The sequence below is a fragment of the Capricornis sumatraensis genome, chromosome 13 (assembly GCF_032405125.1).
Source record: "Capricornis sumatraensis isolate serow.1 chromosome 13, serow.2, whole genome shotgun sequence".
NCBI lineage: Eukaryota > Metazoa > Chordata > Mammalia > Artiodactyla > Bovidae > Capricornis > Capricornis sumatraensis.
The window spans coordinates 30,588,782-30,604,468 of NC_091081.1; the positions used below are offsets into that span (position 1 = coordinate 30,588,782).

The 15,687-nt window shown below is 39.4% G+C and overlaps 1 protein-coding gene across 2 annotated transcripts in view; it reads left to right on the forward strand.

Annotated features, from left to right (window-relative positions):
• Positions 1-15,687, forward strand: part of PDSS2 (decaprenyl diphosphate synthase subunit 2) — a 261,145-nt gene that overhangs the window by 227,534 nt on the left and 17,924 nt on the right. For both annotated transcript variants that reach the window (XM_068985223.1, XM_068985225.1), the window contains one exon: positions 4,518-4,550. In XM_068985223.1, the coding sequence (XP_068841324.1) occupies positions 4,518-4,550 (33 nt within the window). The remainder of the gene's footprint in view (positions 1-4,517; positions 4,551-15,687) is intronic.

Genomic DNA, 15,687 nt, shown 5'->3' on the forward strand with positions numbered 1-15,687 from the left:
TTCTGATACAGCCAGGCCAGTACTTGGGAACACCTGGTCTGACCCAGTATGCTTATTTTACAAATAAGAAAATGAAGATCCATGTAAACATTTAAAATTTCCTGAGGTGTTATCCTATTATGGACTTGAAACCGTATTTCCTGGCTCCCAGCATATCCATTTCCCAGGAGGTCACAGTGCCTCTTAAAGTGGTCACAGTTAAGAGCTTAGGCCACCAGTTTCCCTCCACAGACAGGGCCTACTTACCACCTGAGGTTTGGAGGTGCACATTTTGAAATCTGAGGTCTCATGACCTCCATTTAGGCTCTTTTCTTTTCAGTCACCGTTATCAAGGTTTAGAGTTAATTACTCTAAACCGCTGTATCTATGAGAAGCTTGGTAGATTATTTTTCTCTGTTCTTTTCTTTTGTTGAGTTTCACAAATTTCTTGAATTTATTTTTTATAGATTCCCATCTTCAGCTTACTTCTAAATAGAAGTTGAGTAATAAAATCAAATAGGAGTAAAAATTATTTTTAAGACGCCAGATATTGACTCCCCATTAACTGAATACTGACTGAATCTAAACACCCAGCTTTCCTAGAACTAGGAATGATATGAACTTTGCTCTGTAAGTCTCCTGAATAAACAGTACCTAACCAGCACTTATTAAGAAAAAGCATTTATCCATTCATTCACTCTTTCACCAGATACTGACCATCTCCTATCCATAGATCTAGACATGGACTACAGTTTTGATCAGGAGAGAAAATGTCTATATTCTCATGGAGCTTAAGTTCTAGAGGGAGATTGTATGTGAAAACAAGATTATACAACCCGCTAGAGGGAGAGATATTTATTTGTTCTGTTCCTTGCTGTGTCTCCAGTGGCAGAGCAATATCTAACACCCATCAGGTACACAGTGGACAAGTATGGAACGAATGAGCACTGTCAGATGAGACAGAAACTGGCCCTTCTGAAATTAACTGTTTTATAAGCAGAAACAATTGGTAACATTCAATAAGAAATGTCATTTTTTTCTAATTTGCTTTATTTTATAAGCTCTAAAAGCTTCTTGTGAAAAAAAAATTTTATATTAGAGTGTAATTTCAGGTGTGTGTCTGGCATACATGGATATTAACTCACATAGCAGCTGAAAATATATACCTATAAAGATCTAATTATTTATAGTATTTTACTTTATAAAATAAATGATACTAAGCAAAAGCAGTCAAGGATGCAATGGGCTTCACAAGACTGGAATGTTTGTTGTGACAAAATAAAAAGGACATTCAGGTGAGCAGCATATCAACAGTTACAGTTTGTTCAGGTCGTATTGGCTGTGGCTGTCATTGTATGTAGGGTTCTAGTCTCTCAGCTTTCAAAACATTTAAGAACTGATGTTAAACAAATAGGGATTTACATACATGGTGTTTCTTTGCCATCATCCCCAGCAAAGGATATCTCCACCATGTAAAAGGTGGTGGGCAAGCTAGGAATACAAAATAAAGTGAGAAGATTTGAAAATAGCTGTGATTCTATTAAAAAAGGGAAAAAAGGGTGGGGTTTAGCTTCCCAGTGGCTCAGCAGTAAAGAATCCACCTGCAACACAAGAGCCTCAGGAGGAACGGGTTTTATCCCTGGATCAGGAAGATACCCCTGGACAAGGGCATGGCAGCCCACTCCAGTGTTCCTGCCTGGAGAATTCCATGAACAGAGGAGCCCAGCGGGCTAGAGTCCTTAAGGCTGCAGAGAGTTGGACACCACTGAAGCGACTTAACTGGTAGGATGGAGGTAGGGGAACTTAGCATGCATGTGATTCTATAAAAATGTTGACTCTTGTACACTTGAAACTAAAATAATATTGTAAATCAATTCTTCAATTAAAAAAAAGGAAAATAGCTTGTGACTGATTAAAGCACAAGTACTTCAAAATAATAGAATTCTTTAAGATGATTAGTTTATAAGCAAGGTATGTGATGAGACTACTCTAGATGTCTTTATCTGTAAGTGCATTATAGTCACTGTTACTATATGAAGAAACTGATTTTTTTTTTCTGAGACTATTGGGGAAATGGCTCAGCACCTCCAAAAGGAAAAGCCCACCTCCATCATTGTAAATTTTAGTTTCTCTGCACTTTACCCTGCAACATTAAGAAAGGTACTCAACCTTCTAACTTTCAACAGATACCACTTTCAACACTTCTCACATGTCCTTTATGTTGAACACTGTAAGATGAGAATGTTGAAAGTGCTAGAATGAAGAGGTAGATAGAACAGAAACACAACTAAAATTAGTGAGGAAATGGCTGACACATTACAGAAATGAGCTGTGTGATAGTATAATTCTGTAGGGCTCCCAGTTTGTGCATCATTGGAAAAGTGCTGTGCCTGAGAAACCCATGCAAGAGACAGCCCTTGCCTGAGAAACCCAGCAAAAGACAGGGGAAAGGACAAACAAATGAAAAGGTGGAAAACTGGTGACCACAGAATCAGCCTCGTGTCAGATATCCCCTAACCCAAAATGAATTTGAGAGACAGGTGAGAATCTGAGAACTTGAAGACTAAGCATACTGTGAAATGCTGCTGCTGAAGTTTTGGTCACAAGCCGTGGATTATTCATGAGATCAGAGCCAGTTCATATTTGCATGATATCAAAGTGAGTAGCCAGGTCATGAGTGCACCATGCGGATGTTCTCAGGCTCCACACCACGCCTGCAGAAGTTACAGTGTTGGGAGAGAGATTTCAGTGTAGACAATTGTTTTAACTTGGGGAAAAGACAAGTCTGTCCCTGGACAGTAGATATAAAATACCTGAGGAGAGAGAAGAATGAGCCTCATTTTAAAATATCTGCAAGAACTGACTCTTATTCCTGCTGGTATATTACATCTCAGGACTAAATTCAGACCCTTCTTATAGTTCACTGAAAATCTTAGATCCCAAAAACATCTTTGAGGAACAGATTGAAAACCACAAATTCTTTTTTTACAGTACATAGGTTGCAGAGGCCTTTTGTTTCGTTGAAATCTTGCAAGTCCCGGGTTCAGCTAACTCATTTGTGATGGTGTCAAAAGCTATACATGAGCAGTATCTTATTAGAAGTTGCTTTTTATGAAAAGAAGAAAAACAAAATTAGGCCTCTTAGGATAAATTTTTTTAAGATTATAAAGAAGCAAAAAAATTTTAAACTAATGTTATAAAGATCTCATTTTCTCTCATGAAAGTAATCTGCCCACATTTAGTGTCATTATCTGTATAGTGTCATTTTGGACTCAGAAACAAAATGGTCTCAAGACCTAACCTATTTGTCAGTTGAAGGGCTCTCGTTCTGTGCAGAGATGGCAGGAGTTTTGTTCTCAAGTCCACAGAAGATGAGCTAACCTACCAGCAAAGACTAACACGTTGGTTGTCTCTATCATGTTCGGATTTGATAAATAATGCTTTTGAGTATATGTTTTAATTTCAAATTGTTTTTCAATAACTAAAAATATTAAAATTTGACCTTATATAGGATGTCTTCTCACCTCCAGCTTTCTTCCCTCTCCTCATCCCTGGTGATGGCGGGATGGAGGTGGGGGTCTTTTGCACAAGACAACATATTAAAAATTATGCCAAAGGGAGTGGGAAAAAAATGAACCCACAGATTACTTACTAATTGTACAGAAGGAAATAGGTCATTACAGTGAAACCATCTGATAGTCACCACTTAAACCCAGTGATCAAATTTATAGCATTACCGAGATACAGGAGAGCCTGACATTTGGTGCTTCCTGAATTGATGCAGTTGAAGTATATAATATTCCATAGAAGATATTCTTGCAAAAAATGTTTAACCTAAATCTAAGCAAGCTTATTCAGACACAACTTTCAGTTTGTAAGCAAACAGGAACAAGTTAAATGACACAATGAAAAAGTGATAATAATAAAAGACATTTTATATGACAGCTGCCCTGGTCTCCTCAAAAAGTCAGTTATTTCCATGAAAAAAGTTAATGATTTTTTATTTTCATTTCTTAAAAAACGGGGAAGGGCTAGTCTAGATTTAAAAGGCAAAACAGAGATAAAAGCCAAATGCAATGTGTGAATCTTGATTAATTCTAGTTTGAGAAGAAAAGCTAAAATAAAATATATTCTTGGGACAACTAGAGAAATGTGAATATGGATTGTATATCAGATGGTATGGCATTATTGTTAGTTTTTTTTTTTTTAATTTGAAAGTGATCATGTATGAGTTGTCCTGTGTTTATGAGATATTTGCTGAAGCATGAAGGAATGAGGAGTCGTGGTGTCTGCCACTATCAAACCTAGAGTATGTAAGTGTGCTCGTGTTACTGATCTTTCAACTTTCATTACATTTGAGAGTTCTGTATATATGTATATACATACATACACGTGTATGTTTCACTACATACTATGTAAAGATAGAAGAGGAAGTGGAGGGGGGAAGAAAGTTGGCTTATTCTTTGAGAAGCAAAAGTTATAGAAATACTAATTGACTTTTAAAGAACTAATTGATTTTCCCCTCTTTTCTATTTTAGGCTCAAGAGAAAGGAAGATTAGACTATGCTAAGGTAGGTAGATTTTGTACATTTTACACAATTTCATACATTTCTATTTGCTATTTGGTTTTATTTATATTTGAAAAGTAAAAAGAAAAGCATCACATTCAAAACTAAGGGACCTTCCCTGTGAAGTAACAGGCATTAACAGGTGGAATAGTATTCATTTAATGGTAAGTTTATTTATTGAATGCCTACTTCTTTCCAGACACTGTGTTAGGTGTCAGGAATAGGAGAGTAAACCAGATCAGTTCTTTCATTCATGACATTTACAAGCTAGTTGAGGAGGTAATTAATAAACAACTAAATGGATTATAATATAATGTCAACTGGTGGTAAGTGTCCTGAGGAAAAATTAACCAAATTAACCAAAACTAACCATTGCTGGAAAGATGTCTTTGGACTATGGAAAAGAGCTTTTAGCATCATCAGGTAATACCTGGGAAGCACCATACAGGGCAGATTTGGATTCCTAGAGGCAGTAGTTTTCACATAACCTGTGGAGCTTTTGAAAATATACATGCCTGGGTTGCCACAGCATCATACCTCTTTCACCAACATCAGAATTCCCTGGTAGGCAGAGCTGGCCAGGGACAGGATGGAAGGGTTTGAAAAAAAGCTCCACAGATCATTTTGACACATAGCCTTATTCAAAAACTGCTGTGGGATTTTGGATTTCAGTGCACCTGTACAAGCCTTTGAACACACTTGGGTTTTCTCCTGAGGAACAAATGGAGTATTTTCGCAGGTGTGTGGGATGTATACAGCTGCTTAACTAAAGGAACATGCTAACCATCTGGTTTTTATAACAGTCAAGAATAGCCAGAGTGTGAGCACACCTGTACTCCAAAGACAAGGAGGAAGAAATGGGACCTGTGAGAGCTCTGCTTGCACTGGGACAGCTGGCATCCCCCCAGTGGTCTCTCCAGGGCTGATCCAGAACCTTGTGCTCTCTCGGCAGCCCTGAAGTACACACCCATGGTTCCATGCCTTTTCTTTGCCTGAAGTGCGGTTGTTTCTTTCTCTGTCTCACAAACGTATGTGTGCTTCAAGAAAAATTAGATTCAGAGTGGTGTCTCTATACTGAAGACTTCTGTGTCTGTCACTCTATCTTTGATGTCTGTGCTAAGCTGTTTCAGTCATGTCCAGCTGTTTGTGACCCCCATGGACTGTACCCCACCAGGCTCCTCTGTCCATGGAATTCTCCAGGCAAGAGTGTTGGAGTGGGTTGCCATTTCCTTTTTAGATGTCTACTTGAGCCTTATACCTAAATGGTCTCCCACAGGCAGAGATACTCAAAGTATCTTAAACTGAACTCAACATCTTCCCAGCATCTCTGGTCACCTTTTCTTTAGTAGACTTTATTTTTTAGAGCAGTTTTTAAGTTCACAGCAAAACTGAGCAAAAAGTGTAGAGAGTTTGCATTACCCCCTGACACCACACAAGCACAGCCTTCCCCACTGTTAGCATCCTGCAGCAGATTGGGACATCTGTCATGATCAATAAACCTGCATTAATACATCTCTATAACCCAAAATCCATCATTGACATTAGGGTCTAGTGTTAGTGTTGTATCTCTGGTCCTTATTACTTGTTCTGTCTCCTGATGTTGTCTATCATCTCACCAGTGAACCATGTGAGAAAATTAGAAGTCACTCTCAAATGCTCTTACCCCCTCACCGCTATGTTCCATGACCAAGTCATACCAGTTTTATAGCCTACATTTTCTTAAATCCAGTCCCTCCTCTTGATGCCTCTTCCATTGCTCACATTGTATCCTGCTCTGAACTACTAGAAAGTCTGTGACTGGTCTCTATGCCTCTCTTTGGTCTCCAAAGATCCATCACCAGCCAGAATGTCTATCTAAACCACAAGTCTGGCAGTTTCACACTGCATCTTTTTTTTTAATTTAAATTTATTTATTTTAATTGGAGGCTAATTATTTTACAATATTGTATTGGTTTTGCCACACATCAACATGAATCCGCCACGGGTGTACACATGTTCCCCATCCTGAACCCCCTTCCCACTTTCCTCCCTGTACCATCCCTCTGGGTCATCCCAGTGCACCAGCCCCAAGCATCCTGTATCCTGCATTGAACCTGGACTGGCAATTCGTTTCATATATGATATTATACATGTTTCAATGCCATTCTCCCAAATCATCCCACCCTCGCCCTCTCCCACAGAGTCCAAAAGACTGTTCTATACATCTGTGTCTCTTTTGCTGTCTTGCATACAGAGTTACCGTTACCATCTTTCTAAATTCCACACTGCATCTTAAAACCCTTCCTTGGCTCCATGTTTTCTATAAGGCACATTCAAAGTTTACTAGAGTGGCATATAAAGCACTGTGATCTCGCTCCTTGGAGGGAGCCTCATGTCCTCCACCCTGTGCTCCAGTGGCACCAAATTACATAAAACATACTGTTTCTGTTCTCTGTGCCTTGACCTGAGATGTCCCCTCTGCTTGGAATGCAGCAGTGTCCTCCTTTCTCTGGCTTTCCCTGCCTCTTCTGTAAGGCTTAATGTAGGATCATCTCCAGGAGAAAGTCTCCCTGGTTCCCTGGGCTGGATGAGGTTCTTTCCTCCATTCTCTAGTACATTGTGCATCTCTCAGTCATTATGCTTCACTCCATTATTTATCATGACCATTTATGAAAAAGATCATAGACTGTGAGCTCTTTGAGGGCAGAGATGGTAACTTATTTGTACACTTGGTGCCTAACACAGTGCTTGGCACTTGGTAAATGGTGAGTGAGTGAGTGAGGTTATAAGAAAATAGAAGACCCATGCAATTAGTTGCAGGAGAAATTCTGGTATATGGTTTTTTATTTCAATCACAGAGGAAAGGAAAGCAAGTTGTGCAACAGGTATCAGCAGGGATAAGAAGATTGCTTGAGAAGGTTAATGAACTAACTTGGAGATAAATGCCGGGATTTCACTATGATAAAGGAAATAACTTATAAACAAAAAATTAAGGGCAGTGACATCATGATTTGGCAATAGAGTGATTATTTATCATTGCTGCTTGTTTATGACTCAGAAAACTCTTTTAGGATTTCTTATTGCAGAAGTACCTGCCAGTGGAACAGACTGGAAGAAAAGGAAAAAAAAGAAAGTGGAGACACAGATAGAACACTCTGAACCAAGCAATGGCTCTGTCCCCAAATCACTGCAAAATTGTTATCAGTCACTTAATCTTTTTGGTTTCCCCTTAGTTTCCTTAGTATGAGAGGAGCAGGTTACAATATTTTCCAGTATTCTTGCCTGGAAAATCCCATGGATGGAGGACCCTGGTAGGCTACAGTCCATGGGGTCGCAAAGAGTTGGACACGACTGAGTGACTTCACTTTCTTTTTTTCTTTTGGTTTCCTTAGTATGAGAGGAGCAGGTTATAATAGTGCTGTTCTACTCTGCAGGCCCAAATTTGAAAGGAGACATTCTTTTTGGGGGGGTGTTGGGCACAGGGAACATTCTTATCTTATATACTATTAAGGTCCAGATTCATTCCTTCATCCGCTTCATCCACCCAAGCCTGGTGGATCTGATATTTAATATATGCAACCAGACCTAACCTAGACCTTCCTATCAAAAGTCCCCCTTTGCTCTGTTTTTTTTTTTCTCAAAATTTATTGTAATCTACAATTATCATTTTTATTTAGTTCCCTGTGTTTTGTTTCTTTTTCCAGTAGACTGTAAGGCAAGACCTGAAGGCAGGGCCTTCAGTGGCCTTGTCCATCGTAGCATCGTCCGGCACAGGCTTATATACAGGAGTGCTTGACAAATGTGTATGGACGAGGGCTGCATTAGTGAGATGCTAGAAGTGCAGGCAGCTCAGAGGTCTGGAATTGGGGATGATAGACTCAAATTAGCCATTATATAGTCAGTATAGTATAGGACACCATCCATCCCTATATGTTCAGTAGCCCTGAGATTGCCTTCCCAAGCACCCAGTGACAATAGTTCTCATACCAGCTAACAGAAACCCACCCTACTGGAGTATGTGGTGCTGTGCAGATGTTTAAGGGCATAACTCGATCTCAGCAGTTAACCCAGACCTGTTATCCATACATAGGACCCAAATCCAAGCACCACGGGTAGAATGATTGTATCCATCTCTGCCAAGCTTCCAGGAGATGGCTGCAGTACTCTCTTACGCTGCGTATCATGGGCCCATGGTGAAGTCCTGGTCTTATGCTGACTGATGCAGGCATCATGCTTTGGCAGCTTAGGGCTCCCCTGGTGGGTTTACCTGTAAAACTACATTTTAAAAACTCAGTGGCCATTTCTGGAGAGTGTCATGAAATTTATTTATTGCTGGATGTTTCTTTATTTCCAAGTGGTGAACATTTTCTCAAATTTTCTCAAAAACCAAGTTTTATCTGAAAAATCAGATTTTAAGTACAAATTATTTTGGCCATTTGCTCTGTGGCTTCATATGCCATCTCTCCAATTTTGTCAGTCTCAGAACGGCAAGGAAGTAGAGGAGAGGGTAGAAGTGGTAATCAAAATCGGTCTCAGCTAGATCTCTAAAGAGTGTCAGTCACATTCAACAAAACAGTGGTGTGTCCTCAAACACTCATAAAAGAAACTGAATTACTTCTTAACTGAGTTCCTATTGCGATGGAGCCTGGATTGTGAATGCTTTACACTGCTGCAGTGCCTTTCATCTACAGATGTTAAAGCACCCAGCAACTATCCCTTCATTAAGTCTGTCCCACCTCTGGAAGGTGGTTAACACCAGGCCCGGAGCACTCTACCCACTCCTGAAGCTCATTCACCTGAGGCTGGCCTAGGGTGGAAGCTGTTAACTGTAAGGTGATTCTGCTGCTGCTGCTGCTGCTGCTAAGTCGCTTCAGTCGTGTCCAACTCTGTGCGACCCCATAGACGGCATACCCAGCTTCTAAAATGAAAAAACAAGAAGTGACTTACCTAGTTAAAACTGCAGGAGAAGTTTTATTGGACAGAATGTATTTACCAGAAGTGAATTGTGACCAAAAATCTGGTGGTGACAGTTTTGCTCACATACGCAGTACAAAGAGGATCTTCTTTACGTGACTGGTGTTCAGCCCTGAGTGTGGCTTTCTTAGGGAATAGGGAACTATTCCATGTTCCCAAGGTTTCTGGCCCCAAACAGATTGAGTTCAGTGTTAGAGGAAAGAGTGCCACCTATTGAATTGTAGAAATTCATGGACGTGTGGAGACCGTGGAGAAGTGTCTCAGGCCACATTCACTCTTGGTTTGCTATGGTAACTTAATATGTGTCTGAAGGAAAACAAGTATGTTGGCTACTCTTAGAAAAACATCTACAAACGTCTGTGTATTTTCCCCAGCTGGAGCTGAGCGTATGCCTGCAGTTTAGCCTACTGCTTCTTGAAAGAAGCATGCTGCTCAAAGACTGAGGCAGATGGTATTTTTACCACTTCAGGCAAAACATGGCACCTATGGTTCGGGTTTCTACAATTTTAATTTTTTAACCCTTTCGAGATGGCTGGCTTAAAAATATCTCCATCATAGTGATTCAGAACTTTTCTCAATTTCTTTTTTAATAATTGCCTCAGATATACAGATTTATGGATAAATATCACTTGGTCAGAACCAGACTCTCAGCCCTGTGGGCTACCCTCCTGCTCATTCTCCCACAAGTGCCTAGGACTAGGCCTTACATGGGCTTTGACAGTCATGCCAATTTTGATGCAAAGACTCTAAATGGTTTGCAGGAGCTTTCTTTGTATTCATCTCCAGCCTTTACTGTGTGTAGTTCATATGATTTTCCCATGTCTCAGTACAGAAAAGAAAGTTGTTTTTTGTGTCTTCCCACTGAGGTTCACTTGAAGCGCAGAGAATTGCTCAAGGTTAAGCACTTGGTAAAGAACGATTTTGCATGTGTTAGTTTATCAGGCATCCAGTTCTCAGTCAAATGTGAGAGAGACTTTTTGAAAGGAGTGGGGGTTTTTTGCTGTTCCCTCTCTCCCGGAATTTGTTCAGGTCTCAGAGTAGCCCTTTCCTCTGCCTCAGGAGCAATGTCTAGAGCCCCTGCCTCCTTCGTCCCTCCCCACGCTCAGGCCTTGCACATTTTGTTTTATTATAAAACACATTTGCATAGGGTACACATTAAAATTCCCTTCCCAGCAGCAAGCTGTGCCGTCCACAGACATTTGCATCTGCATGATCACACATCATCACTTCCTCTCCTGTCCTGGTTCTCCTTTCCATGGCTTGCCCTTTTAGCCATTTCTTCCCATGTATCATCCATAGATTGCTTCAACCATTTTGCTGCATATTGAATCTAAAATTCTTTTTTGAACCAGTGTAGGAAATTTTCTATAAATATTATTGTCCTTTCTTTACTGACAAAGCCAGATTTTTTTTTTTTTTTTGGCAGCCAGTTTTAGCCAGCTTGTTCTTTCCCATAACCCTAGCTAACTGGCTCTGAGAATTTTTCATGTTGGCACATTTAGAGACCAGATGTTGCTGTATTTTCTTTTCCCTGTACCCCTTTCTTGGGCAGATGCTCCTTCTCCTACTCTGGGACTTTTCATTAGCTCCTTTGGTAAAATATTCCAAACAGCATCATTGTATGGACTAAATCTCTCATTTCCTCTAACCTCTTGAAGCTGTCTTAACATTTAGGATTTCTGGTTCTGTAATAATTATGGAGACTTATCTAGAAGCAATGACATTCCCCCCTCTTTTTTCATTAAGAATTTGTGGTCCAATTATATGAGATGTTTATAATATAATTTAAAAGAAAAAATCCAAATTCAGATACCATTATGATATGAGTGCAATTATATAAAATTTCATATGCTTGATAAAGACTGGATGACAACTTGTAAAATGTAAAAAGGGCATTAAGATAATGGCTTTTTTTCTGAAAGGTATCAGTTTTAAAAGTGTAGATCTGATTGGAATTGGAATTTTTCTGTATTACCACCTGAGCTATTGAGAATTTAAAAATAACTTTCCTGAACTCATGTTTTTAGTTCATAACCAGAATTTAATCCTAGGCTCCTAAAGAGTTGTTTCATTCTATGGCAGTAGAAGGAATTCACTGGAAAATGTGGATTTTTAAAAATAACGTTTTAAATTGAAGTATAGTTGATTTATAATGTGTTAGTTTCAGGTGTACAGCACACTAATTCAATTTTATATACATATACACATATATTTCTTTATATTTTCAGATTATTTCCTTTATAGATTATTATAAAATCCTGGGTATAGTTCCCTGTGCTTTACAATAGTTCCTTGTAGGTTATCTGTTTTATATGGAGTTGTGTATATATGTTAAACTCCTGATTTATCCCCCCCACTTCCCCCTTTGATAATCAGAAGTTTGTTTTCTGAAATATGATTTTTTACACTGTGAATTTTTGTGCAAGTCCTCAAGTTGTGGTTGAGGTGCCAGGGAATAGTTGAGAAAGATGAAAGAGAAAACCTTGTGCTCAACCTGTGGCGCAGCACTGGTGTCCTGCCCTCCGCAGAGGGGTGCGGGCTGAAAGATCCCGTCAGGACAACCGTCTGAAATTTTTAAATCCTGCACTCCCTGTTTCCTGAAAATCAGATATAACCGATTATTTTTCTTTTGTCAGTCACACTTCAGAAAAGTAGGGGGATTTTGTTTTGGGGTTTTTTCCCAACAATAATGAATAATTTTGTTCAATCTTTTTTTCAAAACAATTAATTTACTAAAGCTGGTTTTTGCAACTACAGCTTTGATTCCAGATCTCCTTCAAAATACAGTTATCAATGATGAAAAGTAATCATTGATCTATTTCTGTTCATAATACAGCCAAAAATCTTTTGTACCATGTAAAATTTTTCATCAAAAATAAATTCTAATTACACATGCAATAGTTAGTCTCCAGAGCCAGAGCTGTGCCCTTATTATGACGTTCAAGTCTTTTTGCAAAACAGTCACCCTCTGGACATTCATTCATTCATTTTTTCCCCTATTATCAAGCGATTTCTTTTCCTCCTTAAGTCTCTGAGTATATTATTTTGCATTTGTCCCCAGTGACTATCATCTTACTTTGATGATCTATTCTGCTAATTTCTTAATGTTATTTTAAAATTAGATTCTTGTTCTCTGAGCTGTTTGCAGTCCCACACACTTCAATGGCATCAACAGATTTAATGATCATAATCTCTAGTCCCTCATGGATCATGAATAAAATTATTAAATGATGTCAGTGATAAGCCTCTTTATGACATCATAAAGTAATGCCACCCTCTCAGCTGTTTGCCCAAATATTATTGATATTCTTTGAATTCAATCCTCTAAGCAGTTATAAATCTTCTTTATTTTGCTTTATGTCATATATTTCTAGCTTATTGGCCTTTCCTCTCTAATTGTGTATATAAAATATTGAATTATTTTGTTTATAGCAATAATATTTAGTGGGGCAATCTCTTCCATCCTTAGGTTTATAATTTTGAATTACTGGTTCTTGAAAAATTACATGTCTGCATAATATCTCACATTTATTAGGAAGCTAAGGCAAACTTAGATTGTTGGTGAAGAGGAGTTCTTAGTTGTTAGCCTGGAATCATGTCCAGTTTTATATCCTGAGGGCCTAACACAGTTCCTGCCACATACTGGGTACCCAATAAATATATGCTGAACTACTATTGAATGAATGAATAACCCCCAGATGTGCCAGCTGTTTGAGCCTATGTTCCTTTTCGTTCATAAGATATATTTGACTCCATCTTTGATCCTCTTATTTCTCCCCTAGTATATTTAATCAAATATCTCCTAAATGGCATACACTCCCTGGGTTAAAACAAAGATTCATTTGGGGTAACCTTTTGAATATTAGTCTAGAAAGCTAACTACAGATGCTCACTAGGCTGGTTCTGTGGATAAATGCTCTGCACGGTGGGGTAGCTGGATTCAATTATTGTTCCCAGTTTGTGGTGTCAGGACCCGCCTGTGCACAGGGAGTGACTGTGTGACTTTCTGTGGAGGACTGAGACTTTTGTCCCCTGGAGGAGTCTGCTTAGTCCATGAAACAGTTTTAAGTAGATCTAAAGGGAAGACTGTTTCTTTCCGTGTCATCAAAAGCAGAGGAAGGACATGAGGTTTCCAAAAAGAGAATGAAAAGGGAGGTACCTCTGTGTTGATGTTGAATCTGGTTTCAGTAAATCGGAAGTCTTTGTCATTGCCTTAGATTGTTATTTCCAAATTTATTCACTAATCCTACAGCCTGATTTTATGTGGAATTAAAGACTTCTGTAATGTCAAGATGTTTGATCTTACAGAAAGCTATAATTTGTCCAGGTGGTATATCTGAAGCCATTCCCTCATGTTTCCTCAGCTGTGTCTGAAGGCACTACTTAGCCTCCCCGCTGACACGTGAGACTGAATATCGATCCTAGATGTGCTTAACCACCTTTCTGAAATGGCATGGTAGCTGTGCACCTCAATTTTAAACAGATTTACTGAGCTCACAGTACAGATGACAGAACCTATAACATAGATCGGTGATGTGTACAATGCTACTAACTAAAGATTACATTGAGTAGCTCTTTTCTTTCTTCCAAGTGCTTGACTTTCTGGCTCGAGGAAAGATCTTACCTATCCATCAGATAGTACTAAAGCCAAAGATGTGCTTCTGAAGATTGATTCATGCATGGTGCCCCCTATGGAAGGTCTCCCTGTTCTAGATCCAAAGAAATTTTGCTGCCTTTTGTCTTCATTCCTGTGTACCTGTTAGGAAAGGTTGTAGGCCTTTCTACGTCCTATGACCCTGGTGAGATGCATGTCATTGTAAACATGTTCTTCAGTGTGCACTCTGTTCAAGACATACACTGAGCACTTGAGTCAAGTGGTTCTATCAGATTCTGTCTCTGAATCCTTTCATTTTATGGAGAAGAGATTAAATAAGCTAACAGTGTTCACACAGTCACTATCTCCCAGTCATGACTCTAGCCAGGTCTATTGACTCCACACTGTACTCTTCACTACCTCACTGTTTCTTTCCCAGGGTGCTTTAGACATACAGAAAAAGAAGTAAGAGAGAATTTGTAGTCAGCCTCTGGTCTTACCAAAATCCAGAAAATGGTATGCATTACTCTATAATCCTAACATAATTCTGCTCTCAGAAATAGTGACTCTCTAGTAAGTGAATATCTTAGGATTTATTTGCTGAGCTAGTTCAGTGATTATTGTGATTTTTTTCCTAAGATGGTATGCATTCTTCCCTCTTTCAAGAAAGTTTTAGAGATATGACCATTTAAGACAAGTTCTCAAGACTTCCCTTGTGGTCCAGGTTGGCCTTGCAATGCAGGGGATGCAGATTCAATCCTTTGTGGGGAACTAAGAGCCCACATGCACTGCAGTGAAAGATCCCACATGAGCATCAAAGATCCCACATGGCACAACTAACACCTGATGCAGCCAAATAAATAAATATAAAAAAATAAAAATAAAACAAGTTCTCATCACTGTTCTCTCAATGAAAGCAAGGGTCTGTGTTAACAAATACCATAGCACCATAACGTTGAGCCTTCCTACATCTGGAAGAGGTGTAAATCCTGCAGATGTGATTACACTTATATGGTACAGAGTAACAGCATCACCCCCATAGCATTGCTTCCTGCATGTGCCCTCAGTCTCATGTGATCAGCCTGGAAGGCCTGGCTGAGGTATACATTGCTTGTCATTGCTCTCAGTAGCTATTGTTTTTCTTCATTAGATGTGCCTTCCAGTGATGGATGGAGGGCTTCCCAGGTGGCGCTAGTGGTAAAGAACCTGCCTGTCAGTGCAGGAGACATAAGATATGCAGGTTTGATCCCTGGGTCATGGAGATCCCCTGGAGAAGGGAATGGCAACCTACTCCAGTATTATTGCCTGGAGAATCCCATGGACAGAGGAGGCTGACGGGCTACAGTCCATAGGGTTGCAAAGAATTGGACATGACTAAAGCGACTTAGCATGCACACAAAAGACCAGTGATGGAAGTTGTGTGTTTTGAGCTCATTTTGTATCAGGATGTATGTTGGGATGCCAGGAATCTAGGCTCAATGGATAGTAGTGATGCTGGTGCTAATAGTGGTTTTGAGGTAAGTGATCCCAAGGTTTCGGCAGATGAAAAACCAGGATATGAGGAGAATTTAAGAAATGAATGAAGGGACTTCC